The 25889-nt window shown below is 43.7% G+C and overlaps 1 protein-coding gene across 4 annotated transcripts in view; it reads left to right on the forward strand.

Annotated features, from left to right (window-relative positions):
* BAIAP2 (BAR/IMD domain containing adaptor protein 2) overlaps nucleotides 1-25889 on the forward strand; it is a 189762-nt gene that overhangs the window by 25324 nt on the left and 138549 nt on the right. For all 4 annotated transcript variants that reach the window (XM_083354440.1, XM_083354443.1, XM_083354441.1 and 1 more), the window contains exon 2: nucleotides 17125-17200. In XM_083354440.1, coding sequence (XP_083210566.1) covers nucleotides 17125-17200 — 76 coding nt within the window. The remainder of the gene's footprint in view (nucleotides 1-17124; nucleotides 17201-25889) is intronic.

Here is a 25889-nt window from a genome sequence, read left to right on the forward strand (position 1 = left end):
ATCCTCTCTGCCATAGTTTCTTTCCCTTTGAGGGAGAGGAGAGTCAGCTTGGAAATGTTTTTTTGTGCCGAGAATGGAAGTTTTTGGAGTCGGTGCTCTCGCGTGAGTGTTTGAAGTTGTGCCAAATCACGGACCTCAGAAACTTACTTTCTCTATGCGAAAGGTGCCTTTCTCCTGCTCCTGCCCCCAACTTCTTTCTGCCTGACAGCAAGCCCAAAGCCTTCAACTGAGAAGGCCAGGCCCCTCGCATCTGTGTCCAGTCTGTCAGAGCTCGCCACCCAGGGGGAGAAAGTGACCCTGTTGTCCCCGAAGCCTCGGAGGCCTTCTCCAAGCGGCCCAGAACGGAGGATCTTGCATGCCTCCAGAGGTTGGATCCAGTCCTCGGAGGACTTCTCCAAGCTGGAGGCATGCAGAAGCCCCCCCCCCCCGAACGTCCGTTCCTGGCGCAAATGGCTAAGAAGGCCCCTCTGAGGCTTGGATCCAACCTCTGGAAGCTCCTTTCTGGGTGAAAATGGCTTGGAACAGTCTTCCGAGGGCTGGATCTAACCTCCAGAGGCATGCAAAATCTCCCCCCAACCTCCATTCCTGGCGCAAATGCCTAGGAAGACCCCTCCAAGGTCTGTATCCAACCTCCAGAGGCATGCAGAAGCCCCCCCCCCTCAATCTCCATTCCGGGGGCAGTGGCCGTGTAGCTCTGGAGTTGGGGGGGAAGCAAGAGGCAGGCACTGCAAACAGCATGGGAATTCAGGCACCCATTCTCTGCAAAAGAGGATCGGTGCCTGAATTCGCACCATATTATGGCACCCAGGGGCTTCCATCGACTCTCCTGTCCCTCAAAAGCAGGAACCATGGCAGAGAGGACACGAATCTTTTCAAGTTAAGTGAGTCCGGCGTGACAGAAAGGGAGGGGGAAGCAGGAGGTATCTTAGTGGGTCGGGGAGGCCTTGGGTGCCTGTTCGGTCACTAGGCCCTCCATGGCCTTCCCCATCCTGAGATACCTCATGTGCACTTAACGAGCTACATGCATTTTAACGAGCAAGGGAGTGATCTTGTTCGAGGTACGAGATTCACTCTACGAGTTTTCGAGTTATGAGTGGAATGTGCAGGCTCCATTACACTTGTAACTCGAGGACTACCTGTACAAGAGTTCCCCCCCTTTCTTTTCAGAAGTATTTTTATTTTACCATTTGATCATTTGGATAAAATAAGAGTTTAGTCAAATCAAATACAGAACTAGATTAATTTCAAACAGAAACAAAAATTTAAAAATCTCAACACTAGAGGGGAAAATTACAAAGGGGAGAAGGTTCTGTATATACCAGTCTTTTAAGCCTGTTCTCTCCAGAGATATTGGACTTTCATTGCCCATTTTCCCAAGCTACTATATTAATCTTCTAGTTTTATATAATGTATACAACTCATCTCACCATTTATCTCCTGCACTTTTTAAATTAATTAATATAGCCATCCATTTCAAAAAACATGACCCTGGGTGGCATACAACATATTCACAATTAAAACAAAAATAAAAATGAACCACTTAAATATATGCACTTACAAGTTAAGTCTAATTATGGGATGAATTAAGTTGGTAATTTAAATGACACATTTATTAATTATCTCTTTCATCCCTTAATATAATAATACTGTGAAAGGTCTGGAGGTTGGAGTTGTATTTTTGAAAATTAGTTGTGTAATATTCTTTTTGCTTAACCTTTCTCAAGTGGATGCCCATTAATTAATAGTGTATTTCTTTGAAATAGAATAAAACCTTTCTTTTCTCCACTCTTCGCTTTACTATTGTACTGATTTTCATATTTTTCAATATAACACCATTTCTCCCTTTCTTTAGAGTGCTTGTGTTTTGCATTATTTTCAATATTTTTGGCAGCCAGATGGAAAAAGCAACAATCCCAAAGTGTTGAGTTATACCAAGGAAATGTAGAGCAATGAAACAAGACCACAACTCCTTTCAACCTCTAATCAAGAGAGTTTTATGTTTTTCCTTTTTTCCATGTTCTTTCTAACATTTAGAAAGCAATGCCAATGGAAAAATATATGGGAGATTTGATGGAACAAAATTAAATCAAAAGTATTTTTTGCTTTCATTAATCAGTAGATGCTGTTTCCTCTTAATAATCTGTGCTGCATTCATAGAGACAAAGAGAAAGTTATAGAGACCTGTGTTTTTCAAGACTCTAAATCAACCTCCCACAGTTTCCTCCAGTTTGGGGGTTGATAGCTTCCACCATGTCTATTCTGACTGGGGCATGATGGAAATTGTATTTTAACTTATATGGAGGCCTTAATTGCTTTTCTTGATACTGAAACTTTCTTCCTGACAAAATGGTATAACTCCACATTGGAGAAAGAGGTCTGTCTGTTGATTAAAAATATGTAAAAGCATTTAAGTTTGTTATACTGCGTTATATAATACAATTTGTAGATGTACTGTACTGAAGATCCATATTACAACTTGAACTATAATTTCATAATATATTAAGTTGATATTCCTTTCCAAAGTTATATAGCAAATAAATTATCTAATATCCATCCATTGTTTATGTAAAAACATAAACAAATGTGGATAGGGATGTGGCAATATGATAGCAGCGGAGTCCTTGTTGCTCTCTGAGCTTGGTTGCTTCCTTGCAGGCATTTCATTACCAGACTAGGTAACTTCCTCAGTGCTAGCAGTATTGCTAGCTAACATTTTTGCTAATTTGCAGTATTGCTAATATGCTAACAGTTTATTCTGTTACCTGTTACCTGGACCCTTTCCTATCTTATCTCTGACAACCCTTTCTGTTTTGATTTCACCTGACTTCAGAGTTGGAAAACCCTGCCTCCGGCAAGACCTCCCAGTCTATTCTTTTGCTTCATTAAGTTCTTTTTCTTCCAGAACTTTTCACTTCTCAGGCCTTCATATCTCCTCCAATGTTACCTCATTCCTCAGCCAATACTCTTCTTCCATTATCCACATTATACACTAATCCCGTGGTGGCGAACCTATGGCACGCGTGCCACAGGTGGCATGCAGAGCCCTCTCTGTGGGCACGGGCACCGTCGCCCCAGTCCTAGGCCTTCAGCTGGGTTTTATAAAACCTTTTCGCTTTAGGCGTCCACCACCATGTGCAAAAAACAACAACAACAAAAATCAATCAATTTTAACTTCTCGCAAAAAAGATCTTGCAAAGTTGGAATTGATTGATTGAACTTTTTAGTCCCACCCAGTCTGCCGTTACCACTGCAGCCACGCCCACCCAATGGGCTACGCCCAACCAATTGGCCACACCAACCCAATTGGCCTCAACCACCCAGTGGGCCATGCCCACCCGGCACCCAACAATACATAAGTGGGTTTTGGGTTGCAGTTTGGGCACTCGGTCTCTAAAAGGTTTGCCATCACTGCCCTAATCCATCAGTTCTCCAGGAAATAAAATTTTACCACCTAATTATAAGAAATATACCCATTATTCTTTAAGAATCATAGCTGTTGCATTGTAATTATCTAATATTCCAAAATCATTTTATTCTGAAATAATTAACAAGCCCCTTAGTAATGCTTTTTTTAATTGTTTATTTAAAAATTGTATATCCAGAACTACCCTAAATACAGTACATTCTAATACCGAAAGTAATTCCATAATGACCTTCTCTGGAAGAGAATGAGTGTCCTTATGTGTGAGAGAGTTTTTGCTACTGTTGTGGGGCCCTCAGCAAATCTTGATAGCAGTGATGATGGCCTCTTAATTAGATTTACATATTGGCTTTGGGAGCATCTTTATGCAATGATTCCCCTCCTGTCACCAGGGCAGGCTTTAAAGAATAGCATTGGAAGGGCAGTCCTTTGGTAGTCTTACTTGGCAAGGTTTTGTCTCCAGCCCTGTTTAATATTTCTATGAAACCTTTGCCACAGTTCTTAGGAGTTTGGGGTAAAGGACTGATTTGTCCTGACTTTCAGACATGCTACAATTATACTGGATTAAAAAACCAGTACATAATATTTACAGTGGTGGACAGGGAAGTGACTAAACAAGGTCCAGTTAGTACAAGCTTCAGGAGTTAGGATCCTGGTAGGAAACATTATCTGAGGTCAGTCAGAGGTGAAATTACAGGTAGTCCTCAACTTACAACCAAAATTTATGAGGCACTTGTTAAGTGAGTTTTGCCCCATTTTATGATGTTGCTTGCCACAGTTGTTAAGTGAATCACTGCAGTTGTTAGTAACATGGTTGTTAAGTGAATCTGGCTTCCCCATTGACTTTGCTTGCCAGAAGGTCAGAAAAGGTGATCATATGAGCCCGGGACACTGCAACTGTCGTAAGTATGAGTCAGTTGCCAAGCATATGAATTTGATCACATGAGCACAGATGCTGCAAGGTTTGTAAGTGTGAAAAATGGTCATAAGTCACTTTTTTCAGTGCCGTCTGAAGTTTGAACTTTGTATCAACATTAAATGAACGGTTGTTAAGTGAGGACTACCTGTACTCAGAGAATGAGGGCACAGATTGGTTACAAAAACTAGCACTTACTTAAATCAAAATGTCACAGAAACAGCTTCAGATTTGAATGCACTCTAGCTCAGCCATAGGTCTTTAGCTGAATGCTCTCGGTCTCCAACTTACACAGAGTTGGCCTTGCTTAGATTGGATTGCAGTTAGGCTATTTAGGAACAACATCCTAATACTAATGCTAGAGGGTAAAACGTAGTATAAGCATCCACCATTCTAATACTATTCTGATTAGACTACTACCTCCATCTGAAACCAGACACTTCTCATCTCTCCTTTTTCTGGTGCTCTTGTTGGAAGCAGCATAGTGGACTCTCTTAGTTGTGGTGGCTGTGTCTTAGCTTCAGTGTTGGAATCCAAGACAGCAGGGTTAGCAGTAGCAAAAGGCCCTCCTATTAAGAACTAGGATCCTGACACTCTCAGGTTTATAATAACTATAATATTAAAGTTGTAAGGGATCTTGGAGATCATCTAGTCCAACCCCCCCTCGGGCAGGAAACCTATACCGTTTCAGACAAATGGCTGTCCAGTCTCTTCTTAAAAACTTCCAGCGTTGGAGCATTCACCGCTTCTAGAGGCAGGTTGTTCCACTGGTTAGTTGTTCTAACCGTCAGGAAGTTTCTCCTTAGTTCTAGGTTGCTTCTCTCCTTGACTAGTTTCCATCCGGTGCCTCTTCTTGTGCTGCCTTCAGGCGCTTTGGAGAATAGCTTGGCTCCCTCTTCTCTGTGGCAACCCCTGAGATGTTGGAAGACTGCTATCATGTCCCCCCTCATCCTTCTCTTCATTAAAGTAGACATACCCAGTTCCAGCAGCCGTTCCTTATATGTATTAGCCTCCAGCCCCCTAATCGTCTTGGTTGCTCTTCTCTGTTTGATCTTGACTCTATTCTTATCCAGCTCCATGGAAGAGAACTTATCAATGACTATCCGGATGGTAGACTTAGTCCTGTTTCTGTGTGATATCAGAATCGGGACAGACTGCCTGCAGCCTTCAATACAGTAGAACCAGGGCTAGAACTGAATCTCAATAAGATGGAAATGCTTTAATTGAATGTTTCCAAAGAGCAAGAATGCCTGGGTTGCAGTCTCCCTAAGAGAACAGATATAAATCTGGGCTGTTGTCACTGGAGTCCTAATGATCTCAGTGGTTAGGAGCATCTACTGCTAGCTGAGGCTGTACATCAATTGCTCTCATTCCTGGACACATCTCAAGTTTGGATTATTGTAATATACTGTCCAGAAGCTACAATTGCTGCAGCTTACATAATGCTGTTCATTAAATTCTTTCATTGTAGCCCAAGTTAAGGTTGCAGTATTCTTGCAAGAAGGAAACAATGGCTTTTTTTTTTACTGAATGTATAAAGGAGTAGATATACTTTGATTTTTATCTCCCTTTTACGTAGGAAAGAAGCATTCGCTCATACATATGACATCTGAATGGTTCCTTAAAAAGAAGGAATGATGGTTTCTTTTTTCTTTTGTCTCTTTGATGCCACTATAACACTTTAGTGTTTGGGGGGGAAAAGCCATAATATTCCCTCAAATGCATTTCTTTTCATTGCAATCCCTCTAATTCCTGAGATTCTTTAATACAGCTTAACCTTTGAATTCATCCACATGGAAGAGGGTTGGATTTTCTTAGGTCATAAATTTTGTATAGAAAAGCAGATGTGCAGATTCATCTTTCCTCATACATAACTGCTATCAGCAGCATATTAAAAAAAAAACCCAACCTTCCCGTTTATACCTCAGATTCAGTCACAGATATGTGCAGACAGCTAACCAACCATCTGTATTTATATCTCTTTTTTTTAAAAAAGAAACAAAATCTAAGAAGAATCTGGAACACATTTATGAAGAAAGAGAGGGTATCATGCATTCTTACAGTTTTAAAATGTGTCTTGTTTCTGGAGCTGCAGAATAAATTTTGGGAAACTCTAGTATAATTGCTTTTTGATCAATATTATTTAAGAGAGGACTACTAATTGCCTTTTGATCAATATTGTTTAAGTAGGGCTGCTGAGATGGCTATTTCAAGAATTCTGTTCTTCACTTTACCCCAGCAGTCCCCAACCTTTGTGGTTTGGCGTCCTGGGGAGGGAGGGGAATTGGAACACGCGAGTGGTGGGCCAGTGTGCGTGAGTGCACACAGTTCAACTTGTGCAAGCAGCGGGGTAGCATATGCGTGTGCAGCTCAATTTGCACAAGTTGTGCTGAAAGCACGTATGCACATGTGCTGGCCTGCCACTCACCCAAATTGAGCTGTGCATGCATGTGTACACTGGCCTACCACACATGCAGCCCAGTTGCGAATAGGCCATGGCCCAGTAATGGACCAAAACCCAGGGGTTGGGAACCCCTGCTTTACACCATTGTACTTAGAAAAATAGTAAAAAGGTAAAGGTAAAGGTTCCCCCGCACATGCGTGCTAGTTGTTTCCGACTCTAGGGGCCGGAGCTCATCTCTGTTTCAAAGCCGAAGAGCCAGCGCTTGTCCGAGGACGTCTCCGTGGTCATGTTAGAAGCAATTACTGCATTTTCCTATATGTGAGATATATTCTTTAAAAGTGTGAATGGAGCAGTGCTGTTTCAAACTTGTTGTTCAGATTTAATCTGGGTAAGCCAAATAAACATATTGCCAAAACTCTTAGTTGTGGCCCCTGCCTGTAATTATTTAAAGTGATCATGCTTTTCCTGCAGTGTGGTCCTGGGACAAGGCATATCTATCCCATTAATTGGTTGTTTCTTTATATTTTTATGAAAATGTAACAAAACAAACCCTTCTGTGCTTACCATAAGCTTATAATAATAAATGTGCAGGAATTCAGTTTCTGTAATCCAGAGAAAGCACGGGAATTTATAGTTTCTATATCTTGAGGAAATTCCCAGATAGTTCTGCCATTCAACCAGTTGGTCTCTGGAGTAAACAGCTGGTTAGGATGCTAAATGAGACAAGAGGGAGGGAATGCTCCTGCTAGGCGTCTCATGGCATTTGATAAAATCAGCCATGAGTGTGGCACATTTGTCCAATACAAACTCCATTGCAATATCTTGGCTATATATACAGAGAGTGTTGAGCAGCGATTCTATTTCAGATGAAGTTTTTCCATGAAGCTTCAGATCATCCATGTAAAGGAGGTTGGATAGTCTGGCAGATGTTTTTGATATTTGATAGCCATGGCCTGAGCTATTCATACTGTTGACAGAGGAAACAGTGCAATGACAAATAGTAGTGGTGATAGGGAATCTCCTTGAAATACTCCTCTCTTGATATTAATCTCTCCTAGTCTCTCACCATTGACCTACAATTGTGACTTCCATTGTGCCATCGATCTTTGCACAAAGCTTGTGATGCTTCTATTGACTCCTGTTATTTCTAGGCTTTTGATTATCAAGTCATATGGCAGGGAGTTAATAACAATAACATATGTTAAAATTATATGCCACCCATCTCACTGTTATATTTTTATGGTTTTATGCTCTGAGCCTGTGATTGGAGCGTCATATAAATTGTGTGAAATAACTAAGTCAGTCTCTGTTACTGGATAACTGTTCAAAGGTGTGAGATTGGCAAAAACTTTTGTTTGCTTCCTTGAAGAATCCCCCAAATGCAATTATTCAATATTTCATTGTTATTAGAAGATGAATGTCATCCTATTTGTTTGTGTAAATATCTCTGTTGACTTAGTAGCATGTTCAGAACACTGCTGGAATAAAACCATTGTTCAGAACTAAGCTTAAGGTTTACAAAGGTTAATCACTTACCCTCCCCCAAATTCTAGTAGCATTACGTTCTTCCACCATATACTCTACCAAGCTTAGAACTATCACTGTGAAAAGAATGTTGTTTGTTCTGAAATGAATAATCGGCTGAAATAAAAGTGTGTCATTGCTACTCAACACTAGCAAGGAATCGCATTGTTCATGGGCTTGAATGAATAGAATCCATAAATAAGGGATAAAATGATTCAGGTAGCAAATGAGATTTTTAGCTGCTTGGCTGGCTTAGTTGAGGTAGCAGATGTTTAATCAGTTTATTTGGCAAAATAATCTTGTTTTGATTGTCTCTTCTCTCTCCAATCCCCAACACTGTCCCCCCAAAGGGAGTGTGATAGCCAAAACTATGGCCTGCCATAGTGTGGGAAATGAATGATAAGTTAGCTTGGACAGTCTCACTGCATCAGTTGGCTATGCAACCCAACTGGCTTTAGATTAGTGATAAGGCTCTTTTCAGTGATAAGACACTTTTTCCATTAGATTAGAGCATTAGATTGGAGTTCTCATTGGTGTATGGAGAGAGAGGGGGGGAAGGAGGGGGGAGAGAGAGGGAGAGAGAGAGAGCATATTGAATTCTCTTTTCATGTGGATAGGGTCAAGGGCCAGGAAATCAGAAGATCCAGGTAATTCAAATGAATATAAGTTTATTTATGTTAATGCTCTCTACAAAAATCTGAACTATTAACAGTCAAAGCAAAGATAATAGTCAATGGAATTCAAAGTGGGATGAATCCCTTAGGTCAGAGGCCCCCAACCTTTTGGGCAACAGGGACTGGTTCCGTGGAGAGAGGTTTTTCCGCAGACTGGAGGTTGCATGGTTTTGTGTGCTGCCTGCATCCTATGGATGGGGCTTTGCTTGTTTGTGCGGACTGGTTGCTGGCATGCTGCGGACCAGTACTGCTCCAGGGACCGGGGGTTGGGGACCCCTGTCTTAGGTCCCTTGTGCGCACGAAGGGACTTGAGACTGATGACACTTGACCCCTTCCTCGGGCTCAGCCTCATCATTTCCTACAAGCACAGATTGAAGATCAGTCTTCCTCAACACGTGCCCTGAAATTGGACTGGATGGAACTCCCCAAACTCTCAGTTAATATGAAAATCCAACATATTTGGAAAGCATGGGTTAAGAAGGCTGCTGTTAATTGTTATTTGGCACTGAGAACAGAAGCAATTACAATGTTGTTCCCCTTATTAGTATGTTTCCTTGGTGATATTAGAAACATCTTCAAGAGCTCTATTTTGTTATGTTCTCTTTGCAATGCTTCTGATTCAGTGAAATTTAATAGTGGATTTCATATTTACCTACTGGTAAATATTTATGTTATTTTTTAAATTTTAACTTTTATCATTGAGAGTCTTTAAGCTACTTGCTTATATACGGTTCTCTGTGTCGGTAACGTTGTTTTATTAGTATGCATCTAGAAATAATCTTTTCTGAAAGATAAATCTTTTTATAGGGATCTTAATGCTGATTTTTCTTGTACTGCTTTTTTATGAATGATGGGTTCATAATTTATGAATGGGATGGCTATTTGATATTTGATCATTTTAAATAAATAATAGCACTTTAAATAAATTCTTGAACATAAGAATCCTAAGGAATGTTATCAGCAAAAGTATGTCTGTCTAATTGGGGCAAAAAAATGTCTAGTAAACATACTCAGAATTGTTACAGTCCTAGTTCCAGCTTTGAAATATCAAATTTTTCTGTCAAGTGGCAGAAAATCCTTATAACATTTGTTTTCCTAGTGAATTAATTTATGTATTCGCCCTCCTTTAACAATCTGGATGGTGGTTCCTTAATTCTCTGAGACAGCATTTCAGCTGTGGGGAAAAAAAGTGTGTGTGTGTGTGTGTGTGTGTGTGTGTGGGAGGAGGGAAATCATAAAGAACTAGCTAAATGGCCAATCAATTAGCGAGCCCTTTGAACCTTTAGAAAGGTATTAAAAATGAATTTAGGTCAGAATTGAGTACGTTTTTGAAGATGCTTTGGCACTGAGGAGGAATAGACTTGAAAGTTTGAAATTAAAGTTTTCAAAACAGTTTGAAAAAACGTTTGAAAACAGAGTGTTTCCTCACATTTGTTGTGGGGAAATAGTAGAAAATAAAGTTGAGGTGGGCTTTGTTAAGTATCATCAGCTTTTCTGGGCTTGTATATACACTTGCAAATGAGAGAAATTAAGGAACAAATCATAAAATGACTGACTAGAAGATAAGTAGGTTGCCTAATTAAAAGGCATAAATTAGGTTGGAACTCCAAATGTCAAGCTTTCTCTTTCTAGTAAATGCAACTGAACTAAAAACCAAAAAGACTAAACTAACAACTAAGCTAAAACTAAATTATAAACCAAACTAATTTTGTGGAATGAAAGCTGATGAGCCTAGGATTTCATCCACTGGCTATAGCAGACATGTCAAACACAAGGCCCAGGGGCCGGATCCGGCCCGCGAAGTGGTTTCATGCGGCCCACGAAACCATCCTGGAAACAGTGAGGGAACGGCCCCAACTGCCTTGGCCCTGGCCCAGAGACCCTCCTCCTGCCAGAGACCCTCAGATCTGTCCCACTCCTGCCCAGGCCCCCATAGGCACCCTTGATGCGAATGATGTAGAGCTGGCCATGCCCACCCAGTAGGCCATACACACTCTAGCCACGCCCACCCAGTAGGCCACGCCCACCCAGGCCACACGCACCCGGCCCCTTGAGGGCAACCGCAATGCTGATGCGGCCCTCAATGAAATTGAGTTTGACGCCCCTGGGCTAGAGAATAACTTTTCCTCTACACAGTTCATCAAGATGTTGCCAGGACATGTGCCATGGTTAGAGGGGCTTGGGAAAAGGCCCTAGGGCTGCGTTCTCTTGTGTCATTTAGATGAGTTGGAGGGTCATATAAATGAAATACAGAAATAAGGCAGGAAGTTGCCTGTTAAAATAATGGAAATATAATTTAATTTAATTCTAAACATATCTATGTAGAACTTCTCTGGCGATCTCTGTCCACCCTAAGGGAAAAGGGAAAAGTCTCTAATCCCCACAGAAGGACATGTTCTCCCTCTTTTTCTGAGACTTTCCTAGACCGATGCTTTCCTCTTTTAGGACTTTCACTCACGAAGGGTTTGATGTCCATCTAAATGTGGGAAGGACAAGCAAGCAAGGAAGCTGAGTGAGGTGAAGGAACGTGGCCAAAGCTGTGAGGAGGAAAAAAAAAAACAGGCTGAGAAGAGGAAAGAATGTGGGTAGACAAAAGAAATCACTCTTTCCTATGGATGCTTGTTTGCATATAATTGAGCAGGAGGGCTTTAAGCCAAATGCAAATGGCCTTTAAAATTCGTTCTGGAAGGTCTGAAGGGACGCAGCTTCATGGGCACAGTTGGCAGCTGCTGCTGCTGTCATGGCACCCATGGGTGCTATGCCAAAGACCCCACTACTAGAGCTCTGACAGGCTTTTAATGATGATGATCATTTTTTTAAAAAAAAAAATAACGTGGATTCTGTGCTGAACTTCTTGTTCTGTTGGTAACAGCCTCTTTCCCTCAACCCTCTTATTATCTGACTCTGGTTTGCCATACTGCATGGTGACATTCAGAGATTAGCTTCTGGGCCTGAAAGAACAGGAATAGTTGTGATTCCGACCAAGCTCAGTTAGCAAATTCCTTGTCTCATTTGTAAGGTGCCATAATGACAAAGCGATTGAATGACTTTGGGGACTGTGGAGCTACAGTAGGCAGGAGGACTTGCTCACAGCTTGTTACTCAGTGAACAAAGAGCCTTTCTTTTCAGTGATTATGAAGAAAAAGTTTTTAAGAACATAGTTCACTAACTGGAGGTAAGTGAGCCCTTCCTTATTCTGAGCCTGGCTGTCCTCCTCTTCCTGTAGGTGTGGGCACATATTTTCTATTTAGTTAGTTATTTCTACCCCTTCGTTATTAATTTTACAAATAACTCAAGGCGGTGAACATACGCAACAAATGTTCCTCCTATTTTCCCATGCATGTGAGGCCTTTTTAAACAAGAAAACCTTTTAATCACTCAAAATATTTTAAATTTCTTCTCAGCAGAGCCTAGACTTGATCCTCTGCCACTCTCTGTCTATACACCCAATCATATATTCTTTGTCAGCTGCCACAGTATTTATATAAAAAAGCTTTGTTTTTCCATTTTTTGACTGTAAAATAGATAATCAACAATCCATCCTGGGGCTGTGTGTACAAATGCAATGTTATAGATGTGATCCGCAACCAAGATGAGCCTAGGTTTATCCAGGCTGGCTTAGAATCAAACTATGAGCTTTGTGTGGGATAAAAACAGCAATTTTTATCGCAGTCAAAATTTCTCAGTATCTCAGCCACTACCTGTCCCACTGAGAAGAAAGTGTGGGCCATAGGAAATTGGACCTTAATGTCCAGGTTGCTGACACCCAATAATTAACTAAGAGCCTTGGTGGAGCAGTGGGCTAGTGCCTCCTTAAGTAACACCAGCTGCCTGCAATTAGTGCAGGTTCGCATCCCACCAGGCTCAAGGTTGACTCAGCCTTCCATCCTTCCGAGGTAGGTAAAATGAGGACCCAGATTGTTGGGGGCAATTAAGCTGACTTTGTAATAATGCCGCTTGGGGAGTGTGTGAAAGCCCTAATAAGCAGGCATATACATGGAATGAAGGCTACTGCTAAGCTTGTAAGCCGCCCTGAGTCTTCGGAGAAGGGCGGGATATAAATGGAATTAAAATAAATAAAAATAAATAAATAAATAATTCTTCATTTGGAACTTCCTATCAGATGACTCAAATGAGAAAAGCTGCAGTGAATGTATGGCTCAGGTAGCAGATTACACCAACTGAAATCCATCCTGGTGGCAGTTTGTTATTCTCCTGTCAGCAAAAGTTTAATTTTAGTAATACTTGTCCGGTTATTCTGGATTCTTTGAGGTTTCAGTGACGTGAACAGGGTGTGTGAAGAGATTGCCACTGTCTTCTTTTTTTCAACTCTTGGCTCTCCACCCCTTATTTATTTGATTTGATTTGATTTATTTGCTGCCCATCTCCCCTCATGGCAACTCTGGGCAACTTATAGCATTATAACCTAATAAAAAAAATTAAAACCACATATAAAATAATTTAAAACTGACAAAGATGGGAAGGAAGGGAGCAAGATGAACATGGGGGGGGAGGTGGAATCTTATTTTAATGATGTATCCCCCATTGGCGCCCCAGATCTTCAGCCCCTTTCAGAAGGCCAAAAGTGTGGGTGCAGATCTCACCTTGCTCCAAAGGGAATTGGCCATGGCAGAAAAGGCTCTGCTCCTGGACCCCACCAATCAGAATTCCTTGACTGGTGGGGTCTACAGCATCCTCCTTTCTGCTGGTGAAGGTGGGGTGAGCCAAACCCATTGGGGTGAGACAGTTCCTCGGATAATTTGGGCCCGTGCCATGAAGAGTTTTAAAAGTGATAACCATCACCTTAATTGGACCCGGAAGCAAATTGGCAAACAGTGCAGCTTGTGGAACAGCGGTGTAACTTGGACCATCACCCTAAGGGCTGCAAGAACTGTCCTCGTGGTTGCATTCTGCACCAGCTGTAGGTTTGAAATACTCTTCAAGGGTAGCCCCGTGTAGAGTGGTTGCAATAGTCCAATGTGAAATGACCAGTGACTGAGTGCAGGGACTCCCGATCCAGGAAGAGGCATAACTGGCATACAATACAAAGTTGCACAAAGGATTAGCCTAGCCATGACTGCCATCTGCACTTTGAGCAGGAGTGGTGAATCCAGGAAAACCTGGATTCCAAGTCTGTCTGGGGTGGTGGAGACCCATCCAAAACTAAAGATGTCAAACTCCCAGTTCCTGACTCCATGCACCCAAAGCCACTCAATATTACCAGGGTTCAGGCAAAGCCTGTTGTATCCCTGATCAAGACCCCCACAGCTTTCAGGTGCCCTAAGAGGGCAGCGACAGAATCGCTTGGATCACTGGGGATGGAGATGTAAAGTTGAGTATCATCAGCATGCTGGCGGTACCTCATCTCATGGTGGCAGATGGTTTCACCCAGAGGCTTCAAGTAGGTGTTTAAAAGGAGTAGAGACAGTACCTAGTCTTGCATCATGTCACAGAGGAGCAGCCATGGACTGGACCTCATTCCCTATCAACACTTATTAGGATCTGCCTTGGAGAAAGGAGCCAAATCAGTGCAAGACTGTCACCCAGCCCCCAAAGGATTCCATGGTATCTTTGTCACCCACAGCTGTCCCAGAAAAGTACCACGATCAGTGAGACTGAAGCTGCTGAGAGGTCAAGGAAAGGAAGGATAGATCTCCATACTGCACACGCCAGAGATCATTGACAAGAGCAGACAAGGATTCAACCAGCCATGAATCTTCACTGGAAGGGGCTGAAATCATGCCTTGGAAATTGGAAATTCATTTCTTATTTATTTTATTTTACTGTGGTAGCATGCTAGCCTTTTCTTAGCTTAAAAATAAACTTTATAGGTTTACAGTGGTTATGATATGAAACTATTCAGTGCTGATAATTTGTAACTTATATTTTTGTTTCAATATGCTACAGTAAATATTTGGTGTATGCATCCATGCCATTTTTTCTTTCACTTTAACTTAGAATTAACTCTGTTTTACATTTTAAAATGTCTGCTTTGGTGGTTAATTTTCAGAGAGAGGAGCACAAAAAAATCTGGGAAGCCCTTGCAAAGCAATTGGCAAAGGTTTCAAACAAAGAAGGAGTTCATTTTTTGTTATCTGACATGTTTCTGTTTTACCTTGTAAACATTTGCTAGAACCTATCTATTTAAGCTAATTGCTGTCACTCGGTTTGTTTATAGCTGTGATAAACTACTAAAGGTTACTTCTCAGTAAAGATCTTTAAAAAAAGATCTTTAATTCTTGTAAACTCATTAACAGTTATTTTATAGCAACAGGAGGAATTAAATAGTTCACCATTGTTTCCTTTTTAGCTTTTTTTATTGTCTCTCTGGAACGGTGTATAAATGTGGTTTATCTCTATGACTCTATTGATGGCTGATTTGTCAGAATGCAAAGCAACCAAGAATTCCCTAGCATTGTTTTTTGCATTTACCTTGATCTAGGATGCTCACAGTTCCCCCGGTTGAAATGGTGATTGAGTCTGTTCATGTATTGTGATTATAAGAAGTTTTCATTGTGTCTTTTGACTGCTATTTGGTGTTCATGGATGCACTCTGGTAGTCTTCTGCCTGTCTAGCCTACATAGTGGCTATCATAGTCGTTACACTATACAGTATGTTGTAGATCATGGGTCCCCAACCTCTAGTCCGTGGACCGGCACCAGTCCATGGCATGTTCAAAACTGGTCCGTGCAAACAAGTGAAGCCCCATCCGCGGGATGCAGGCAGCACACAAAACCACTCCCCTTCCAATCCATGGAAAAACCTCTTTCCAGAGAACGGGTTCCTGGTGCCCAAAAGGTTGGGGACCCCTGTTGTAGATGAGTCCTGCTTTTCTGTCTTGGTTCATTCTTTTCTTCTTCTTTTGGTTTATTTAAGATATGTTGGAAGGCTTTAGTTGGTCTGTGTGCTACGGTGATGCTATGTGATTGTAACGGTCTGTTGGTTGTTTCTGATATGCTTATAATGTATGGCAGAATTGCCCTTTTCATATCTTGTGTTGGTTGTGCTGTGGTGGATCAAGTGGTCATGCAGTTTTTGATAAAATCGCGTGGGTATCCATCCATTTTGTTGGAAGATGTTGGATAGGGAATCTATTTCCTTTTTTCTGCTGCTCTGGATTGCTTCGTTTTGCTTGTAATTGTCTGAATAATGTTCTTATACAGCTCCTCTTCTGAGAGGAGGTTGGGTTGTTACTTTGGTAATGGAGCACTTGATTAGCGATTGATACAGGTCTCAATGCTGAAAGACTCTACAGAAAAGCCAGGTCTTTAACGTTTTCCAGAAGGGCATCAGAGGGGGGCTCTCTTGTGGGGATTGCTAGTCCTATGAAGTCTGACTGGGTGGGCACACAGCGGCTTCTTTCAACTAAGCAATGCATTTTTGTAAGATTATGCAGTGAGGGCTTCTCTGTTGTTGCTTCATTTCCCAAGAACTCTGCTTTAGAAAGACATCAAAAACTTGGTTTTTCAAAGGACTAAGATGTTTTGTGATCCCCATGAAGTGATGACAGACGAGAGATAGTTGAAACTGTATTTATGTACTTCTTAATAGCCTCATTTAATTTTTACACTTTTCACATTCTGAGTGTTGTTTTTTATTGGATTTTTAATATAAGCTGCCTGTGTCCAAATTGGTGGCCATATAAGACAAATAACCAAATAACCTATAAAGCTCCTATGTTTAACTGGGACTTAGAGGAATGGGTTGAAATATAACGTTTATATTAGTGTTGTAAAATCTGAGAAAAATATCTTTGTAAAAATATGTGTAAGATGGCATGTGACCAAATCAATGAACTTATTTAGCTGTATTGTGTTTACATATTTCATTGTATATATCTCATAGCTAGTTGTTCTTCAGACTTGCTTCCGTTTCATATTTTTCATTCCTGGCAAACTGAATAGCCATATAAGAAAGTTGTGGTATCTGGAATGCCTATTGTATGTAGCTATATAGTTAAATCATAGAATAAGTTGTTACAATACATCATTATCTTATAAAAATGTCAATGATGTGGGTTTGTATTGCCTGTATATGTGTATATGGGAGGATAGGATTCTCTTTCTAAGAATTCATGGGATGGTGGGATAATGTCCTGTGTATTCATATATGTTGTATAGAAGGGGTAGAAAAACACAAATGGCATTCACATTTAGATTGCTAATGTCTTCTGTTTTCTTATAGACAGTCATGGAACAGTTTAATCCCAGCCTCCGGAACTTCATATCCATGGGAAAGAACTATGAAAAGGCCTTGGCAGGTAAGTAAAGTAACACTATATACTTTGTCATGGCTGTAACATGACAACTGTAGAAATGGCACCTGTTTTTTGGTGATGGCTGAGGTGGGAAAAACTAGTAATATCTGTGGAAATTATTGTCAGCATCATTCTGAGTGCTAAAGAGGCTTTCAGCTATCATAGACAAGCTACAAAGCAGTTCTTTGAATTAAGTTACAAGGATAGTATTTTTTATGACATATGAGGCGTGAAAGCTCTCTTAAGGAAGACTTCTCAGAGTGCTATAACACAAAATATCTTCTTTACAATTATGAGCCAGAAACAGGCTGCTGGTTTACCAACAAGATAATCCGTTCTGTATTCTTGGGACTTCTGTTTTCTTAATCTCTCTATGTCATCTTCTCTCCCTGTGCTTTATTAACATACTGTACCTTTTTAAAAATGACAATTGCAAACAGTAGCATTGTATGAGGGCAATTCAGAAATAAACTTCAGTTTGGTTATGACACTCGCAGATACAGAACTTTCATTATACACATTAGAAAACTAAACATATTACTTTTTGACATAATCACCATTCAAATTGAGGCACTTGTCATAACATCTTACAAGGTTTGAAATTCCATTGTAGTAGTCGCTTGGCACTAAATCTGGGCTGGGGTTAAATAAATAAATAAATAAACCTTTATTGTCAAAGTACAACATGTGTACATTGAGATTAACTGAGCCTCCCCCCGTGTTCTCTCCCCCCCAACACACAGTGACAACAAACCCTCCATCCTACCACACCATGTGAACCAACTACACCACACACCCAAGTCACCACACACCCCATATAGTCTCCCAAGTCAATTCTGCATAAGATTATGCGTGGGGTGGGGTGATCAAAAACATCCCAACAGAACTGCTTCAAAAGTTGTTGGGTGCATCTAGCGGTGTGCAGGCGAGCATTATCACGAACCAACACCACACAGGAAATCAGCATGCCCCAATGCTTGTTATGGATAGCTTGTCTGAGTTTTCATACCGTTTCACAACAGACGTCTGAACTGATGATCATACCACGCTCCAGTGCTCCTTTGGCATCTTCACATTTGATGGGATTTTCTATGGCAGCACTTCCGATGGGCTGTTGGTTCGTGATAATGCTCGCCCGCACACTGCTAGACGCACCCAAGAACTTTTGAAGCAGTTCCATTGGGATGTTTTTGATCACCCACCCCATATAACCCAGATTTGGCGCATGTGAACATTCCAATAGCCACATCATAAAAATATATTTATTAAGTCAAAATAACATAAATGTTCTCAAGATGTTAAGGTTTATTCAGTTTGCAAGAGGGCTCTCTCTACAAAAGCAAACAATAGTGATTCCCCCTGTTTTGGAAATGCAAAATCCAGCTTAGATTTAGATTTGATTTTTGGGCCATCCATCTCATCTAGAGGCAAATTAACACAAATCCAATCCAAATCAAAAACTCTTCACAAGAATAGAACATGCTTAACGTCATCGTTTTGGAAAGCGGCTTTGGTTGGTAAAGGTAACTAATACATTTTGGACACAGAGCCAGGGGGAATATATACTGCTCAAAAAAATGAAGGGAACACAAGATAAGACATCCTACTATTAAATACAGTACATTGTGTTGTTTAAGTGTTCCCTTTATTTTATTTTTTTGAGCAGTATATATTCTTATGGACTTAGTGCATTTCACTTTCTGCTCTGGTTACTTTCCCTGGGCTGGAAAACCATTATATGTTTTTGTCAATACTTCAAATCATTTTGGAGGTCAGTTGTGTTTCCCACCCACCCACCCACCCACCCCTGATGTTTCTTTGTTGTTTTCTTATTAATTTCACTATATCAGTGATTTTGCCAGCTTGTTTGAAGTACAGCTAGCATCCTTGGGATTTTTTGCTTGCTGTTTTTTATTTAAATAAAATTTGTGCCTTCAAGTCAGTGTTGACGCTTGGTGAACCCATAAGGTCTCCTCTAGGATTATGTATCCCTGATTTGGCCATTCAGGTCTCTCAAAAGTGCACCTATCACCACTGTAATCGAATCCGGCATCCAGCCACCTTTATGGTTGGTTATCTTCTTTTTCCTTCCACCTTACCCAGAGTTACAGATTTTCTTCAAGGGAGCTGAGTCTTTTCATAATATGTCCAGAATTTGAGCTTAATCCTTTGTTCTATGATTAATGTGTTTGTTTTCTTGCTGTCCATAGTATTCTCAAGAGTCTTCTTCAATAGAGTTCAAATGCGTCAATACTCTTTCTACCCTTCTTCTTTAGAGTCCAGCTTTTGCTTCCATAGTGCCACAAGAAAATAATTGCTTGCACAGTTCTTATCTTTGTGCACATCACAGTATCAATATGTCTTTTCTAAGTCCTTAATTGCTACCCTACCAGGTGCTAGTCTGTGGCTTATTTCTTGACTGCTGGCTCCTTTATTATTGATAAAACTATCTACCAAAAGGCTAAAAGGCAGAAGCTATCTACCATTTCAGTGTCAGTTCTAAGGTTGGTTGCAGTAGGTTTAATCTGCCATTTTTCACTGCGTTCTTTGGCTTTCATTACGAGAGCTTGCAAATTATTTGCATTTTTAGCTATCATGTTAACATCATCAGCATAGCGAAAATTATTGATGTTCCTTTCATCAATTGTAAAACCACTCTCCTTTTCTTCCAATCCATCTTCCCTCAGTATATATGCAGCCCAGAGGTTGAATCAACAAAAAGAGATTATGTAGCCTTGTCCCACTGCTTTGCTAATCTGGAGCCAGCAGAGTCAAACCAGTGTGAATACTGGATCTTCTGATTTAGAAAAATCTGTTAGAACCAGCGGCTTCTCATCTTTGTGAGCCAACTATTTAGCATACCTTTGAACTGTTTTCCAGTGGCTACTTGAGGTGCTGGGACTACAGCTGGTACCTGCTAAGAGTCTACATTTTCTAAGGTGGAGTCAGATCTGGGCTTTCTCATAGCCAGAGAACTCCATCTACATTCAAGATCTGCACTTTCCTATTCCGTGTATTCAGAGACTGAATTGCAGTCTTCAGAACAAGCTGAAGTATTGAAGCTTTGAGTTAAAATATGTTTTGGTGTGATCTTTTTGCCAGAAAGAAAATTTACATAAGATGTTAATCTATCATAAAAATGCATGAAATTATGCAGCCCTGTTTTGATGACATTTTAACATATAATGCTTTTTTTAATCTCATCAAAATAAAGGAGAATATTTGTAGCTCAGGGCTGAAAAGAGGGATCCTTGCTATTGTCTGAGCTTAGTTGCTTTCTTACAGATGTTTCATTACTAGAACTAGATAACATTATCTGTGCAGAAACAAGCTCAGAGAGCACCAAGGACTCCTCATCATAATGAATTGGTTCATATTCCGTGGAATAGACAATTTTGCAAGAATAACATACTTTTTCCACATTGCTTTGGAACAGTGCAAATATGATCAGTCATTTAATGACCATTTGAAGTTACAACAGCTCCAGAAAGGGGAGAGGGTCATGGTCCATAAAACACTTCTGGCCGTCATAAAACATTGCACCACTGCCTACCCACACAACTGCATTTTGGGCTCTTGGCAACCGGTTTGCATTTACTACCAGTTGCAGTGTTTTGCAGTTATGTGACCACAATTTGTGATGTTTTTGACAGATTCTGGTAAAAAAAAAGCCCATTGAGGAGAATGGATTTGCTTAATGATCCCGTTGTTCAACTTATAACTGTGTGATTTGTTTAACAACTGCTGTAAAAATAGTAAAAAAAAAATAGGTTCAGTCACATGAGTGTGTTCTGTACCAGCCTGCTACCGGCCTTGCAGAAAGGCAACCCCTGTACAAACGGCAGAGGCTGGAAAGCGTCTGAGGCTGGAAAACGTCTGCCAAGATTTATTACACAAACAACAAAACATGAAACAAGATACCGGAACTTTGATCCTCAAACGGAGCGGTTGCTTTCAGCAACCAGCCCTTCCCCAAACACTCCCTTTATTAGAGTTCAGGGCGTGGCCTCCCTGTGCCTCCTTCCGAGGAGTCCCACAGCCTTTCTCTGCTTGCTTCTACTGGTCTGCCTCCTGCGTCGGGCGTCCTTGAACTGGGCCAGCTGTGGGTCCTCTTCATCTGCACTGTCGGGCTCGCGCAGCTGAGTCTCCACCAAGCAAGAGGGGCCTGGCTGGGGGCTCTGCGAAGCCTCCAAGCCATCATCAGCAAGTTCGTCTTCAACACCCTCCTCCTCCCCCTCGTCTGAGTCATCCGAGTCATCCGACCCGGCTGCCGAACCCACAGGCTGGCCCTGAATCACAACAATATCCCGCACCGCAGGGCCCTTCCCCCGGGGCTGCCGATCCGGATGCGGTCGGGATGGGAATTGTTCGTGAAAAGCAGTCACCAACGCAGGGGCATGAACGGCGGTCGCGTCTTCCCAGGTGAAGTCCTCCGGTCCGTAACCTTTCCACTCGATCAGGTACTGGAAATGACCTTTCAGCCAACGGGAATCCCTGATGCTGGCGACCTCGTACTCGGGGGTGCTGCCTCCATCACGAGGTCCTGATGGGGGAGGTTCCGCTTGGCGGAGTGGACAAGCCGGTTGCTCGGGGACCAACAGAGACCGATGAAAGACTGGGTGCACGCGCAGGGAACGTGGCAGAGTTAAGCGATAGGCGACCGGATTGATGACAGTCTCGACTGGGAACGGTCCTAGGTATCGGTGATCCAACTTCCTCACCGGCCGTGTGGATGGTAGGTTCCTGGTGGACAGCCAGACCCGATCCCCCACCGATAGTGGAGGCGTATCCCGTCTTGACCGATCAGCAAACCTTTTGTAATCGGCCTTGGCTTTCTCCAACTGACGTCGCACCAATCGATGGATCGCCTGTAACTCTGCCATGAAGTCGTTCGCTGCTGGCTCCGGTGAGTCCACAGGAGAAAGGGGGAAAAACCGGGGGTGATAATCCACATTGGCCAAGAACGGAGTCATCTGTGTGGAGGTGTGCTGCGAGTTGTTAAATGCAAACTCAGCTATGGCCAGATAGTCCACCCAATTGTTCTGCTGCAGATTGACGTAGCAGCGCAGATACTGTTCCAGGATACCGATGACCTTCTCGGTTCCCCCGTCAGTTTGAGGATGATGCGCGGCCGAGAGGCAAACCTTGATATCCAACGCATGCATCAACTCCTGCCAGAAGCGGGCTGTAAACTGGGCCCCCCTATCGGAGACGACTCTATCGGGGAGGCCGTGCAGCAGAAACACCTGTTGAATAAACATACGACTAGTGGCGCGGGCTGACGGTAAGCCGCGACAGGGGATGAAGTGCGCCATCTTGGTCAGCATGTCCACCACCACATACACCGTCGTGAAACCAGAGGATGGGGGTAAATCCGTCAGAAAGTCCATGGACACAGCCCCCCAGGGTCTTTTGGGTGTTGGCAAAGGCTGCAGTAATCCAGGCGGGGCCCCTGTCGCTGACTTGGCCTGCCTGCATGGGATGCAGGAGGTGACATAGGACTGGACGTCGTGTCGGACTCGGGGCCAACAGAAGGTACGGGAGACCAGGTTCAGGGTCTTGAACAGGCCAAAATGCCCCGCTGCCGGGTTATCGTGACACTGGCTGAGGATGAGTCCCCTGAGTGGCCCTCCCGGAACATAGAGCCGGTCACGATAATACAAGAGTCCATCCGTGACCGTCCAAGGCGAATCTGGCCCCACCTCCTCCTTCCGCTGAGCCACCCATGCCTCCTGCTGCTGCGCCTCCCGGATCCGAGCCCGTATATCAATCGGCTCCCGTACCGCAGCAAAAGACTCGACGGGGATCACTGTCCTGGGCAGAAGCTTGTCTTCCACTCGGGTATATTCGGGCTTCCTGGACAGAGCATCCGCTCTTTGATTGTGCCCGCTTGGTATGTACCGAACCCGAAAGTCAAACCTCGCAAAGAAAAGAGACCACCGGATCTGGCGTTGGTTCAAATTCCGAGCGGTCTGCAGGCTTTCCAGATTCTTATGGTCCGTCCGGACCTCGATTTGATGCCGCGCCCCCTCCAGATGATGTCTCCAGGCCTCGAACGCCGCTTTGATGGCCAGCAGCTCCTTCTCCCAGATGGTATAGTTGCGCTCCGAGGGATTCAATTTTCGAGAGTGATACGCGCAAGGGAAAAGGGTACCGCTGGGCGTTGTTGCCTGGAGTAACACTGCCCCAATGGCAATGTCGGAGGCGTCCGCCTCCACGACAAACGGCCGTTGCGGGTCAGGATGCTTCAAGATGGGCTCCTTCATGAAAGCTTCCTTCAAAGCCTGGAACGCCTGTTGTTCTGGTGCGTTCCACTGGAACCGAGTCTTCTTCTGCAGGAGCCGGGTGTGGGGGGCTGTCAAGGCAGCAAAGCCAGGGATGAAAGTTCGATAGTAGTTGGCAAATCCAAGAAGTCGCTGAACATCCTTCACGCGACGCAGGGGTTCTCAACTCTGCAAAGACTCAACCTTACTCGGCTCCATGGCGATGCCCTCAGGAGAAATACGGTGACCCAGGAAATCGATGGTCTCCTGGTAAAACTGGCACTTCTCCAACTTGGCGAACAGCCGATGTTCTCGGAGTCGCTGCAGGACCTGACGGAGATGCTGATCAAGAGCACGGGTGCAGACACTGGCGAGGACGAGGGCCGGATGAAACCGCGAGCCAAATTCTTCTCCAGGAAGTCCCGCAATGCAGCCAACTCGGGCTCCGACATGGAGTACAAACGCCCCACTGGGAGAGGCGCATCAGAGACTAGATCAATGGAGCAGTCATAGGGCCTGTGCGGGGGTAATTGATCCGCCTCTGACTCGCTGAACACATCAGCAAAGTCGGACAGTTCGGGAGGCAAGGAAACCCCTGGGGAACCCTCCACCTGGCCGGCACAGATATGGCGGGAGTGGTTCACGCACTGCAAGCTTGGGAAGGTGACCAAGTTCTGTGACCAATAGATCTGTGGGTCATGCGCCCGGAGCCACGCCAGTCCCAAAACCACGGGGAAATGCAGATCTGAAGTGATGTAGAACTGGATGGCCTCCACATGGGAACTGATGGCCATACATACTGGTTGCGTGGCGGCCGTAATAGGCCCAGACAAGAGCACTCGACCATCGATAGTCTCCACTAACATGGGCGGATCCACCGGGCACTGGGGAACAGCCCATTTGGCCACAAAGGCTGAGTCCATATAGTTTGTGGTGGCCCCAGAGTCAATTAAGGCATGGACTGGAATCCCCTCTGGCTTGCCAGGAAGGATCAGACGTGCCTCCAAAATCAAATGCCGTGGAGGTTCACAGACACCATCGGAAAGGCGTCGCTCGGTGTGGTTGTTGTGAGACGTCACACCGTCTAGATCGGGCTCGGGGCGTTTCCCAACAGCAAAGTAGGGGACTGTCTCGGGGCAGGCTTGGTCACTGATGCCCGCTGACGCTTCTTTGGGCAAAAAGCAGCCAAATGTCCAGGGTCCCCACAGTAAAAACACAACCCCCCCGATCGTCGTCTGTTCATTTCAGTCCCTGATAGACGAGACCTGGCGGCACCCAGCTCCATTGGCTCCTCCCGTTGAACTGGGGGCTCACGCACAACAGGGGCGGCAGGGGTCTGTGGGGTGGCACGGCGACTCTTTCACTGCTGCAACCGAGCATCGATCCGCAGGCAGAGATGGATCAACCCATTCAGGTCTGAGGGAATATCCACACGGGCCAGCTCATCCAACATCTCCTCCGACAATCCATCCTGGAAGGCATCCACGAGCGCAGCCTCATTCCAGGCGGAATCCTGGCAAAGCAGCCGGAATTCGCTGATATAGCCCTGTAGGGGGCGTTGACCCTGCCTCAGAGCTTTTAGGCGTCGAGTGGCAGTCTGCGTCTTAATAGGGTCCTCGTACATCTGACGCATATGGTCACAAAACCCCACAAAGTTGTCCAACAATGGGCTAGGTTGAGCCAGCAAAGGCGTGCCCCAACGAGCTGCATCACCCGAAAGAAGGCTTAACACAAACCCCACCTTATCCCGGTCAGTGGGGAAATCAGCTGCTCTCACGCTGATAAAGAGCTGGCATTGTCCCAGGAAAGCAGGAAACAGTTCTGGAGTACCTGTAAATTTATCCGGCATTGCAACTTGGCATTTTCTCCTGGGTGGGGGTGCAGCATGAACCTGAGCTTGCAGTTGAGCCACCTGAGCTGCCAGCAAAGTGAGTTGCTGGGTGAGCTGAGCATTCTCGGCACGTAGCTGCTCCATAATAGTAGTAAGGGGTGGGAGGCTGAAAGCAAACTGTTCTGTACCAGCCTGCTACCGGCCTTGCAGAAAGGCAACCCCTGTACAAACGGCAGAGGCTGGAAAGCGTCTGAGGCTGGAAAACGTCTGCCAAGATTTATTACACAAACAACAAAACATGAAACAAGATACCGGAACTTTGATCCTCAAACGGAGCAGTTGCTTTCAGCAACCAGCCCTTCCCCAAACACTCCCTTTATTAGAGTTCAGGGCGTGGCCTCCCTGTGCCTCCTTCCGAGGAGTCCCACAGCCTTTCTCTGCTTGCTTCTACTGGTCTGCCTCCTGCGTCGGGCGTCCTTGAACTGGGCCAGCTGTGGGTCCTCTTCATCTGCACTGTCGGGCTCGCGCAGCTGAGTCTCCACCAAGCAAGAGGGGCCTGGCTGGGGGCTCTGCGAAGCCTCCAAGCCATCATCAGCAA

This window comes from Vipera ursinii (genome assembly GCF_947247035.1).
Source record: "Vipera ursinii genome assembly, chromosome: 2".
Lineage (NCBI taxonomy): Eukaryota > Metazoa > Chordata > Lepidosauria > Squamata > Viperidae > Vipera > Vipera ursinii.